The 13,099-nt window shown below is 41.0% G+C and overlaps 1 protein-coding gene across 2 annotated transcripts in view; it reads right to left on the bottom strand.

Annotated features, from left to right (window-relative positions):
• The window catches only part of NDRG3 (NDRG family member 3), a 69,825-nt gene that overhangs the window by 3,608 nt on the left and 53,118 nt on the right, over positions 1 to 13,099 (bottom strand). For both annotated transcript variants that reach the window (XM_044664338.1, XM_044664339.1), the window contains exons 8-15: positions 11,200 to 11,286; positions 7,460 to 7,516; positions 5,567 to 5,670; positions 3,938 to 4,003; positions 3,582 to 3,633; positions 1,935 to 1,982; positions 215 to 250; positions 74 to 125 (exon numbers count right to left, since the gene is read on the bottom strand). In XM_044664338.1, coding sequence (XP_044520273.1) covers positions 74 to 125; positions 215 to 250; positions 1,935 to 1,982; positions 3,582 to 3,633; positions 3,938 to 4,003; positions 5,567 to 5,670; positions 7,460 to 7,516; positions 11,200 to 11,286 — 502 coding nt within the window. The remainder of the gene's footprint in view (positions 1 to 73; positions 126 to 214; positions 251 to 1,934; positions 1,983 to 3,581; positions 3,634 to 3,937; positions 4,004 to 5,566; positions 5,671 to 7,459; positions 7,517 to 11,199; positions 11,287 to 13,099) is intronic.

The following is a 13,099-nucleotide window of genomic DNA, read 5'->3' as shown; positions in this document are numbered from 1 at the left end:
TGGACAACCTGGCCGTCACCCTGGGCTACAATTCTCTCCCTCCCCAGATCCAAAGGGATGTATTATTACTTACTATAGCCCATTCCCTGCACAAAGTATTTGAAGGCTTCGGTCAGCTTCCCAGGCTAGGGGAACAAAGAGAGAAGGCATTAGTTCAGACAGCTCCTCAGATGGCGGGAAGAAAAACCAAGTCATCTCTGGCTGCTGTCATTACCTGGACCACTTGAGGCAATCCTCCACAATCTGCCATCTAGACAAAGAGAAAGAGGGATTAAGTTAGCCTCTGCTCCTGCTTCTTACCTTTACACACTCAATGCCTGCCTGCCTGCCTGCCTGCCCATCCCCACGATCCCCAGAGAGGGCTGGGATTTCACCCAGAGGGTTCTTTTACAGATGGGCTGAAGCAAAGGGTGCCTTCTCCCCACACTGAGACAAGAACAGTCTGAGCTGGATCGAAGAGTCCTAAACCTTCTGAGGTAGCACCACAAGATGGACTAACTTGCAGGCTTGGGACAAGTTTTCTTCCAGAGGCTGCAAGTTTCACCACCACCATGAAGAACGGTGGCCTCCCCAGGTGAGGAAGAAACTCACTTTCAAAAGCCAAAGTGGCTTGAGGCAAGTCACTCTGTTCTCAAAGAAGTCAAATAGGTGTGAGGGCCTCCTCTTGGGAGCTATGACAGACAATAGTAAAGATGCAAAAAGATTACCCAAAATTTGATTTGGGCAGCTGGTAGCACAGTGGAGAGTGCTGAGCTGGGGACCTGGAAGATCTGAATTCAAAACTAGCCGGGTGACTCCAGGCAAGTCAATCATCAGCTTCTCTGCTTCAGTTTCCTTATCTGTAAAACTGGGATAAAACCAGCCCCTACCTCCTAGGATTGTCAGGAGGGTTATATGAGTCACTACTTGTGAACTGCTGAGTTTGCAAACTTAGTTTTAACTTGTTATGATGGGCCTGGCAGACAGTAGGTGATACAGAAATGCCAGCTATTATAATCATCATTATTACTGTTCCTATCCTCAGAGATGTGACAGTTTCTCTGTGTGGCAGTGTCTTAAGTGGCAGGGTAAGAGAATGCAAAGTTTTTTGGGGATCTGAAGGACTGGCAGTAAATCCACAGACTACTCTGGGTCTTGATTTTCTCCTCTGTAAAATGAGGGGGGGAAGATATTTGTGCTCCTGGCCTTGGAGGGTCCTTGTTGAGACAAGTGTTTTACAAAGCTTGGGGCATTGCAGGAATGCAAGCCGTTTCCAGATTGCACCGCACATTTTAGCTGCAGAGTCTAGAATCATGTGATTTCATTCTGGAACGGTGCCCAGATGATGACTTCTTTGAGAACCTCTGGCTGCTTGCTGTCTTTGTATTCGGTCATTTCATGACTCTAAGTTCAGCAACTTCAGAAGATTTCTGTGAGAACACCTGTTTTCAGGTACACATAGGAGGAAGGGAAGGGAATGTGGACCTTCCAAAGAGCGGATAAAGAAGCAGCTAGGCCAAACCTTTAACCTGATACTATCCCAGAAGGGATTTGTTAGAACTACAGAAACATCTGAGCAAATTGCACCAGGAAAAATGTCTGGGGGTTTCCATGCAAGCAGAGCTTAGTCATTCTGCAAACAATAAAGAGAATCTAGTTTGAGGGGGCAATTAAAACAGAATAGGCTCCTGGGGATACCAGTAAGCCTTCAACTACTCTGGATAAGCATTAGCTGCAGTAGATCGAGGATACCCTCACCACCACAGGGAAGGTGGAAGCTCCCAACAAGTAAGATCCATTTCAGAGCACATTATGTTCTGGCCAATTGAAGGGAAAATGGACAAGTGGCCACTACCTCATTCAAGTGTTAGCCGGCCTCCTTTCAGGCAGCGAGCCCGATTTACTGGCCAAAGGGTGGCACTGGGGGGAGCTAGGAGAGAGACTGCTGTTGTTACCTTTAGTAGGGTTGTGTTCATAGGGTCCAGGCGAGCGTTGCATTCAACCTAAAGGACACAAAAATGCTTAGATAAATGAAACATCAGAAGGTTGATCTGGGATGATACAAAAAAAACAACAACAAAGAACTCAGACTGGAACCTGCAAAATGTGACCCTTTTTACACTTATCCGCTTACAAGGCTGAGAGCGAAGGAGATCGAAACTTGAAAGGAAGACTCTACTGGTCTGAAGAACGGTTGTCTACACTGACCTTTCTCCCCTCTTAGCTATCTTTTCTTTTTTTTAGACCTCTACCTTCTGTCTTAGAATCCACACTAAGCAGGAGAACATTAAGACTTAGGCAGTTGGATTTAAGTGACTTGCCCAGAGACACACAGCTAGGAAGTGTCTGAGGCCAGATTTGAACCTAAGCCTTTCCATCTCTAGGACTGGTTCTCAAACCACTGAGCCACCTCTCTGCCTCCTTTTATTTTCTCTTTAAAAATCCTTACCCTTTTCCTTAGAATCAATACTAAGTTTTGGTTCCAAAGCAGAAGAATGACAAGGGCTAGGCAATCAAAGTTAAGTGACCAGCCCTGAGACACACAGCTAGGCCAGATTCTGAACTCAGGACCAAACTATCTCTAGGCCTGGCTCTTTATCCAATGAGCCACCTGGCTGTCCCTGCTTGCCTGCTTTCTTGAACAGAATATATGAACTCTAACTCATCCTTTTCTTGTTAACTTCGGTTCATCACTATGAATGAACAGTGGTTACTGGGGCTGATGAGGTTGTTTGATTCTATCACAAACGGTAGTATTTTTTTTTTTTTTAAGTTTTAAAATTTTAATTTAAAAATATTTTCCCATATTTCCATGATTCATTTTCTTTCCCTCCCCTCTTCCCTCCCCCCTCCCGGAACCAACAAGCAATTCCACTGGGTTGTATAAATGTCACTTGATACCTATTTCCACAGTATTCATTTTTGCTATAGAGTAATTTTTTTAAGGCCTAAACCCCAAATGACATCCCCATATGTACATGTAATAAGTGATGGCATATGTTTTGCTTTTGCATTTCTATTCCCCTGGTTCTTTCTCTCATTGTGTTTAGCATGAATGGGAGTGCTGTTTCAGAATGCTCTGGTGGTTCTGCAAGCATGTATGTACATACTCCAGTAGGCGAATGTAGGCCTTATGGTTGGGTGGGGAAATGCTCACAGTTGCTCCTCAGTGTCACCTTGCTGATGGCCTGCTTCTCAGTTTGGAAAACCTGCCATCTATATCCACTATCAGACTTAGGACAAAAGACAAAGTCACTGGGGAGAATCTGATAAGCAAAGATTTGTGTAAAAATTAAGCCAAACATGCCACATGTGTGAAAAAAAATGGAGGTGGAAATAAAGTGGCTCGATGACAGCTATTTTTGTTAAGTGGGGGGGAGGCCACTGGCTCACTTTTAGCCAGCATTCTGACCCCCAAAGAATGCTGACCAGAGCCATAAATGTGCATCCCTAAGCACAAGGGCTGACTGCCTTCTCCAGGGCTGGCTACCAAATACAGTCTGGGGGATACAGGGCTCAGGTTAGCTATCTGTGTAAAGCAAATAAGTAACAAACTTTAAATTTGAAGAGGAGAGGGGATGCAAGACCATGCACACACGTACCACAGCTTCAACTGCAGGTGAGCTATCTCCCACCACCAGTAATGTAGGACACCTAGGGGAAAATAAGAGGAGGAGCGAGGCTTAGAAACGAGAGGATGCACCTGACTGTAACCTTGAATACTGAATTAGTCTGAGGAAGAGCTCAAAGAAGGGGGAGAAAGAGAGAGAAGGGGAAATAGAGAAGAGGGAGAGGAGAGAGAAGAGGAGCAAGGAGGCAGAGAGAAGGAAAAGAGGAGAAGATGGAATAGAGGACAGAGAAGAGAAGGAGGAGAAAGGAGAGAGAATGAGAGAGATAAAAAGAGAGAGACACAGAATATACTACGTGAACACTGCCAAGGAGAATGCGGTGCACTTACTTCAGAGTTTTTGTTCTGTTGTCATTAATGCCCAGAACAGGCCTCTCAATCTCCAGATCTCTGCGGCTGAGTGTATCAAACAAAGCAATGCTCGTTAGGCCGAGTTATGCCAGCAGAAGTTTCACAGACTCTGAGACCCATAGTTTAACTGGACCCCAAAGTGGCTCTGCAGCCTCTCTCTGAATATCTCTAGCTGGCATAAACCCAATTCCACCCCTAGGACAATCCATTCAAAGGAGCTGTAATTAATTAGGACGTTTACAATGAGCCTAAATCTACTTTCTTCTTCATCTGAGGACTCACTGTCCACAGTGGCTTTACAGAGCCAACTAGGCTACAAACACACGTTTTGCTTTACTCCCCACCCCAGTCTCCCCTCAAAATCCTCCCCTTTCAGTTCTGGAACCAAAATCAAATCAATACTTGCACAGCTCCATAAAAAGGCGTCCCTAAGGCTCTACTCTCCTCCTAGCAGCCCTATCTATCCCCCTAGTAAAATATCTTAGCCTGGTCACCACTCTCCAATCCCAGTTAGGTGGTAAGTTCCTTGAGGAGAGGAACAGTCTAGGCTTTCGTATTTATATCACACAGAACTCAGCACAGAGCCAGGCTAGCTCTAAGTTTATTAGTTTACTCTTTCTACCCACAGCTCTAAGTACAGCCTTCTTGGGCCAAGCAGATCAAATTTAATTCCTCTTTCATGCTAAATATTTTAAAAATGCTTGCAGTCAATCAAGCCAATTCCTTAATCTCCTCTTATTCAGAATAATTAGAGTGGGTTTCTTCATTTTATACAGAACTGAAAAGTCACCTATTAATCGTTTAAAAAATTTCATTAAAATCTAAACTTAATCAAAAAAAGCATTTGATATATATGAACATAAAGAGGATTTTCTACATATATATGTGTGTAACCCTCTTTATTTTATATATAACATAGTATTATATATTATATATTTATTTATATAACAAATAAATAAAAACTGTCAATCTATTCCACATGGCTTGCTTTAAAAATGTAGCAAAAACACAAGTAAAATCTACATGAGATTCTCCTTCCATCTCAAGGGGCATAGGGGTTTGGGGGGATGGAGAGAATTTGAGACTCAATATTCTCTGAAAAATGTTGGAACCCGTTTTTACATGTAATTGGGAAAAAAACATTTAATACCTAAAAAAACCAGCAAAAATAAACATATTACTTTCAAAACTCTCCTGCTTTGTCTGTGCTTCCTCCTAAACATCTTTTTCTTCTGTGTTCTTGTTGTAAATTAAACAAACAAAATGGGCTCCTTCATACCCAAAGAAGGAAGATTACAGTAAGGTAGTAGAAAAGAAAAATGATTCAGAATGAAATTAAAGCATAATGTTCCCCTCTTTTTTCTTTCTATTCATTCTTATGTTTTAAAATCATTGCCTCTATAAAAGGACAAAGAGCTGATACACCCCTAAAGCTCCAATCAGTTTGGTTGGGACTATGCCACTGTCTCCTTTTTAATGAAAAAGTTTGTTGCTATGGAAGGTGAATCCGTGTGAGAGCAAACCAACCAAATATAACAGAAGCTTTGTTTTCTCATCCCTCATATAGTGCCTTCTTAGGCTGAATTTATCATAAGACAGATTTTGTACCTGTTATATGACCCCAAGAATAGTTGTAGGTTTTCTTGGTTAATGTCTTGAGCAATATGGAGTCGATATGTCTGGATCAGGTCTAGATTGGCCTGCAATTCTTCCTAAGAAGGAGAAGACATGGTACAGGTGAATGCCAAGCTAGAAAATAACTCACTTCATGAGCACAGGTAGTTTTCATCCTCAATGAACTGAACTAATGTCATCCATCCATCCATCCATCCATCCATCCATCCATCCATCCTTCCTTCCTTCCTTCCTTCCTTCCTTCCTTCCTTCCTTCCTTCCTTCCTTCCTTCCTCAGGGGTGAGAGGTAAACAGAGCACTCTGCCGACAGACTCCTTGGTGTGTAAGAATCACTGAATTTGGCTTTTAGATTTAAACTTTTGAAGGGAGACATAATTTAGGCCCACTCTCCTACAGACCCAGAAAAGGAGTCTATTCTAAAATTATAAAGAAAATAAGAAATGTCATACTGGGTTTATTCAGAAAGGCAGTGAAATATGGTGGGAGAAGTATTGGATTTAAAAAGGCAGGAAACCCCTTCATATCACCTATGGGATCATGGGGAAATCACGACTTCACTACCTAAAGAGACTCAAGTTTCCCCACGTGTAAAACAAGGACAATGTGGTGTATATTTTCTTTTATGATATATTCACAGTAAAAGAAATCATGCATATTTATGGTATCAAAAAATAAAATATAATGATATTATACAATACTATGCATATATTTTATGTATTTCTAAGTTTCTAAACTTTTTCTGTGTCATCTGCTGGCCTTCATGTGTCACCTGCTGCTTCTGCAAAACTCCCCCCACATTTCCATTTCATTTCTTATGACGCTTTGTGATACTGAAACTGCAATGAGGAAAGTCTCAATGTGCAAGGGAGACCCTTATTTATACTAGCACTCTTACAGAGTTTTGATGAGAACGGTGTTTTGCAAAAGTTCAAAGCAATATATAAATCATCACCATGCACATGTGATCAAGCTTCCTTACTATGTCAGTCTCAGAAGGTTAGGGCCATGTCCTTGTCATCTTTAACTTTCCTTTGATATCCCAGACGTTTTTGATCTGACATCAAAATCGATCTTCACTTATACAAAGTATGTATGTACATGGCAATCACTTTCCTATGATCTTCTGAAAGAATTTCATGGGAGACTTGGATATTCAAGTCAGGGCAGAATAACTTGAAGAGGTTACTTAACCCACTCAAAAATTAGTGAACCTAATTCTGGTGCTCACAGCTGAATCGATTTGATTCCTGTCTCTGCTATTCTTACTGTCCTGCATTGGTTCTTCCTTAATATCACAGAGCACCAGATCCTTGATTTGCCTGCCCACTTTCTCACGTTTTCCATGGTTTTTCTGTGACTTCTTCACTTCTTCCCATAAACTGCACATCCCTTTTCTTCAAATTCCATTCTGTAAATGTGTGCCATTTTCATAAAACTTTTCTAAATCTTACTCTGGCTCTAAAAGAAATCTGATAAAGAGCTTAAATTTGGCCAATGGCAACATGCCCTTCCCTTATGTCTCTCGAAGGGCCACCTGGCATTGGTGAGATGCTCTTCCAACTGTCTCAGAGTTCTGAGTGTCTCTAGGACAAATGTATCTTTATAATTATAGTATCTCCTGCAGCTGTTGTACAGTATTATGTATTGTGGCCAGTTATATTCTTTGGAGGTCTTTCCATCTCCCATGATCCCATAAGAATATCTTGAGAAATAGGAGGCAGGCTCAATGCTTCGGAGTCTGCAGAGGTGAAAGAAAATGGCTTTTTGCTCGTGGAGTAATTCACACAGAGCCAAACTGCACAACTTAGATCCTGCCATTTGCTATAGAACTTCTAGGTTAGAAGTGCGTTTAACCCTCGTGCTTACCTGCCCAAAGTGGTGAGCCAAAATAATGTCTACGATGTTGGTTGTCCAGCCTGAGAACTAGAGAGAAAGAAATTAAATGTCACCTGATTTTTTACTGGCCTTTTGTTTTGACATCACCTAAATTTCCACCTCATCCCCAAGTCAAAAATGAATAGCAAGGAGAAGAAAAAATACATTATTATGTGACAGAGGTGCTGAGCATCTCCAGGAATCTTCTGTCGGTTATCTGTGGCCCGTGGGTAGCAAAAATGTCATGATTTAAAAAGCTGTAATATTAGAACCTCTAGTTGATACAATTTTTTTTTTAAACTCTGACCTTCTGCCTTAGAATCAATATTAGTTCCAGGTCAGAAGAACAGAAAAGGGCTAGGTAATTGGGGTAAGTGACTTATTCAGGATCACATAGCTAAGAAGTATCTTCAGACCAAATTCCAACTCAAGACCTCTTGTCTCCAGGCTTGGCTTTCTCTGACTTACCTTACTGCCCCAGAACTCACACTTTCAACTCAACATTTATTAAGAGCCTGTTATGTATGAAAAGTCACTCTGAGCTGGGTGTGATCATGAGAGGAGATACAAAGATATACAAGACACTCACACAATTGCCTAGAGAGGTGGAGTGAGTTATTTAGAGAGAGGAGGATTAAAAATGAATAAAACACTAAGTAGAGTGTGAAAAAGCACAAACATCCCATAGAACACCATCTGCGGGCTCAGGAGATTTGCAGACCCCATCTACAAGGATACTCAAGATTGAAGGCATTGAAATTTCCTTGCAATTTAAGACAGAAGAGCAGCAAGAAAGAACTAGGCAATAGGGATTAAGGGACTTGTCTAAGGTCATACAGCTAAGTATGTGTCTGAGGCCCAGATCTGAATTCAGGTCTTCTCAACTCCAGGCCTGGTCTGAATCCACTGAGCCCCCTAGGTGCCCTTATGCTGCCTACTTTCAAACAGACAAACTATTTGAAATTATTTTTAGATGAAGTTTTGTTGCATTTAAAAAGCAAAAACCATCCTTAGCTTCCAAAGAGCAGGATTTGGCCTTTGGGCCAGGCATTGCTGATGCCTGCTCAGATTTTGGGAGAAAAGATTTCAAAATGTCAGCTTAGGTAAAGTAGAGCTAAACCCCAATTAAACATTTTAAAGGGAAAGTCCTTTTAGGAAGGATGGGAAAACCCTCCAGAATGGAATTTTGAGGACATAAATAAAAAAAAAATATTCTAATGAGAATGAAAAGGGGAAACTGTCTAAAGAAATGGAGGTGGTGGATACAAAGGGAACTAAGTGAACAATGTTTTTTTTTTTTTTAAAGCCATGTAGATTTTTAACAGACACACAGAACAAAGAATAGCAGGTAAGGGAAAATGAAAAGTCCTGTGTGAACAGCACAGACCTGTAGGACTGGTGCCAGAAGTTCCATAGCTCAGAATTACCCTTATGCTGGTCAGAAATGTCAAAGACAATTTTAAAAAAAGTTATTTTTTAAAGGCCATATTGGGAAAAAGAGGATTAAAGAAAGGACAGCAACACTGCTTGGGTGGGATGGGACAACGATAACCAAGGACAGAGCTACTCAACTCTGGGGAGGAGAATACAACATCTTTGACCTGATGAGCCTTTCTCTAATCCTGCAGTTGTTTTTTCTATTCTCTACAATTTTTCAAAAATCTTTTAGAGGCAATGCCTCTGTGATCACACCTGCCCATTCTTTCAGGGTTCTGATATAGTTCATCTGGGTCTGGCATCTTGAAATTAGGGCCAGGCCATGTATTATTATTTATTTTAAATGCCAGCTTCCTGTTGTTTTCGTTCTGTCCTTCTTGATCTAAAGCAGTGATCCCCAAAGTGGGCGCCACCGCCTCCTGGTGGGTGCTGCAGCGATCCAGGGAGCGCTGATGGCCACAGGTGCATTTATCTTTCCTATTAATTGCTATTAAAATAAAAAAAAATAATTTCCAGGGGCGCTAAGTAATATTTTTTCTGTAAAGGGGGAAGTAGGTCAAAAAAGTTTGGGAACCACTGATCTAAAGGGAAGAGAAAGGAGTCTATAGTTTTATAGAATAATGAGATTGCCTCTGATTCATGGCAAAATTCTAGACTGAATTACTAAATGGATGCTTAGTAAACTTGTAGAAAAGGAAGTGGTGACTACAAAGAACTTCAGTTTTAGCAAAGATAGGTCACCCCAGGCCCACTTGATTTCCTTTTCAGACAAGGTTACCTCATTAGGAGATTAGGAAAATGCTAAACCTGTATCCTACCTATATTTTACAAGCATTTAACAAGGTCTCTCATGCCAATTCTTGTAGTGGAGGCAACGATATGGGACAGTAGATAGAAAATTGAACCTAGAATCAGGCTTTGGTGGAGTACCCTAGGGAATCTACTCTTGGTCCAGGATGCTCTTCTAGAGACCTGTCCAAGAGGACATTGAAGCATTATTGACTGTTCTTTATATCTAGCAAATTAAACAATAGAATAAAGTTCTATCTCAATTTACTACTGTGTAGTCCATATCTCTGTCTTCTCGTAGCTGGAGATAATGGTCCTATTCTCATGTTTGCCTTAGTCGGAATACAATCGAGTATGATCTGTTCTGGGCACTATATCTGAGGAAGGGCATTGATCAACCAGAGAGTGTCCAAATGAAAAAGATCAGAATGGTGAAGGGGTCTCAAGGTCATGCCGTGCAAACATCAGTGAAGAACCAGGAATGTTCAGCCTGGAGAAGAGAAATAAACTTAGGAAGGGATTTGACTGATGTCTTTAAGTATCTGAGGGGTTAAAATATGGAAGACCATGTTCTGCTTGGCTCCACAAGGTAGAATTAGGAATGATATGTGTGCAAGTTGTGGAGAAGCAGATTAAAAGTTTGATGGAAAGAGGTAGCTAGGATACAGAGCCAGGTCTAGAAACAAGAGATCCTGGGTTCAAATGTGGCTTCAGACACTTCCTAGCTCTGTGAACCTGGGCAAGTCACTTAACTCCCACTGCCTAGTCCTTACCGCTCTTCTGCTTTGGAACCTGAACTTAGTGTGGTTTCTAAGATGGAAGGTAAGGGTTTAAAAAAAAAAAGTTAATAATAGAATTTACGTTCAGCCCTTTTAAATACTATTTTAGCCAATTCCATACCACCAATGATTTAAGCTGCTGCCATTCTTTTGGCAGTAATACTTGGAAATTTTAGAAGTCAAGGAAAACTAGTTTCAAAATAATTTTTTCAAGCAAAAAAACCCTTTGAATTTATTCTGGCATGGATGAGTTCCATGGATACATAGAGATGATTTCCCTGCTACCTCACTGTAGTGGACAACAGTGTGGAACTCAGATCATTTACATCGGTAAGACACTTGAAAGAGTAGATTTGACTCAGCTTGGTACCTTTGCCTGAATCCTGAGAAATATATCTGAAAGCAAAAAAGAATGAATGCCAATAGTCTTTATGTCCTCTGGGGAAAAAAAAGCAAGGATAAAAATCTTTTAAGAGGGGGCAGCTGGGTAGCTCAGTGGATTGAGAGCCAGGCCTAGAGACGGGAGGTCCTAGGTTCAAATCTGGCCTCAGACACTTCCCAGCTGTGTGACCCTGGGCAAGTCACTTGACCCCCATTGCCTACCCGTACCAATCTTCCACCTATAAGTCAATACACAGAAGTTAAGGGTTTAAAATTAAAAAAAAAAAAAAAAAAAAAGAAACATATGGGCAGATGAATGACTGGATACTCAAAATGGGCACTTACCTTGGAGGTTGCCCAGTCAATCCAACCTTTGGCGCAGGGGTCAATATTGATGAGCATAAGGCCTTCCACAAGCTCCGGATGATTGAGCTGAAAAAAGAGGAAGGGGCAGAGTATCAGCAGTGTTGCACCCTTCCAGAGGAGAAAGAGTAATTGCAAAGAGAGTAGTACCATTCTCCCAACCAGGGCTCAGAAGTTGTCACAATCCTTAAAGAGTGACGTTAAGGATCCTGCTGCTCCAAAAGAGCAAGGTGGGCTTTCTGCTTTCATGAGAAAGAATGTAGGCAGGAACTCAGGAAAATAGGTCCTTCATACATGAATTAATATCTCAATTAGGAATCCATAAGGCAGATTTTAAGGTAGCCACCAACTACTGTGCTAAGTAAGTACTGGTGCACATTCTGAATTTCTATCATAGCCATTTAGGTACTCAAGTAGTAGAGATTACAAATGTAACTCTGGTTCTCTACTGGTGCTTTTTATCTTGTATCAAATCATCCCTATGAGGAGATGTTGAAACTAGGAAGGAGAAGAGCCCTCTTGAGCTGAAGAGATTCCTGAGGATTTAAATTTCTTAAGATAATACGGGCATCCAACAATGGATATAAGTACTTCACTTGTGAGATTATTTGACTAGATATTGGGAAGATTAAAATTAATATGCAAAATACAAAATATTTTATTTATGAATTTTTATTAATAATAAACTAACAAAAGAGACTAACTAAAAGGTACTAACCAGCTTGCTCCCAGGAACCAAAAAAAGAAAGAGCCAACTATAAAACAATAATGTGACCATGCAAACGTGGAGGTGTAGGAGAGATTAAAGGGAATTTTGGGAAAACTAAGGATCTTATGGGGGATGAAGTCCAAGGTTCAAAATTTCCATTTATACAATATGTTTCTAAAATTAGAGAAGGAGCAGCTAGGAAGCACAGTAGATAGAGAGCCAAGGCCTGGAGTCATGAAGACTGAGGTTCAAATTTGATCTGAGGATCAAATTTGAGGTGTGCGACCCTGGGCAAGTCACTTAATCCCAAATGCCTAGTTCCTTGTTGCTTTTCTGTCTCAGAAGGTAAGGGTTTAATGAAAGAATAAAAACAAGGGGGCACCTGGATAGCTCAGTAGATTGAGAGCTAGGCCTAGAGACTGGAGGTCCTAGGTTTGAATCTGGCCCCAGACACTTCCTAGCTGTGTAGTTCTGGACAAGTCACTTAATCCCCATTGCCTAGTCCTTGCCACTCTGCTGTCTTGAAACCAATATGTAGTATTGATTCTAAGGTGGAATGAAAGGGCTTAAAAAAATAAACAAAAAAAAAATGAGAGGAAGCAAAATAAGATAAAGCTTATTCTCCTTTCCCCAAATGGCCATTTTTATCTATCTCACATGAAAACAAATCAGAAAGTATATATGTTAACCCCTTGAAAACCTCCTAAGGCTTTTCTGGGTATTTAAAATGTTTAAATTTCCTTTAAGCATTTTAGTAATTTAGTATTTTCTTAATAACTCAGGAATTCCTCAGTAATTCTATGCACTTAAAAATGCTTAAAAAAAATTTAAATTCTGAGAAGATATCCAAAGGCTTTATCAGGCTGCCATTGGGGTATGCGACACCAAAAAGGTTTTGTGCCCCTGTGCTACCTTCCTACCCAAGAATCTCCCAGTTTCCACAAGGTTTTACAAGATGGCATGAGGAGGAAAGCCCGGTCCTATGCAAGTCTGTATCTGAATTTTTCCAGCAGATTACAGGCAAGCCCTATTCAAAGGCAAAGTTGGGGAAATGTCCTTGGTGCTTAAGAGTACGCCGTGGCTCCCTCCTTATGTTCCTGCCCTTTCATGAAGCAGCACGTCTTAGACAAGGGCAGCCCACAAAACCAGTATGTGGCTTTGAGGTTCTTGGGT

The sequence above is a fragment of the Gracilinanus agilis genome, chromosome 2 (genome assembly GCF_016433145.1).
Source record: "Gracilinanus agilis isolate LMUSP501 chromosome 2, AgileGrace, whole genome shotgun sequence".
Classification (NCBI taxonomy): Eukaryota; Metazoa; Chordata; class Mammalia; order Didelphimorphia; family Didelphidae; genus Gracilinanus; species Gracilinanus agilis.
This window is presented reverse-complemented; position numbering and strand designations above follow the sequence as displayed.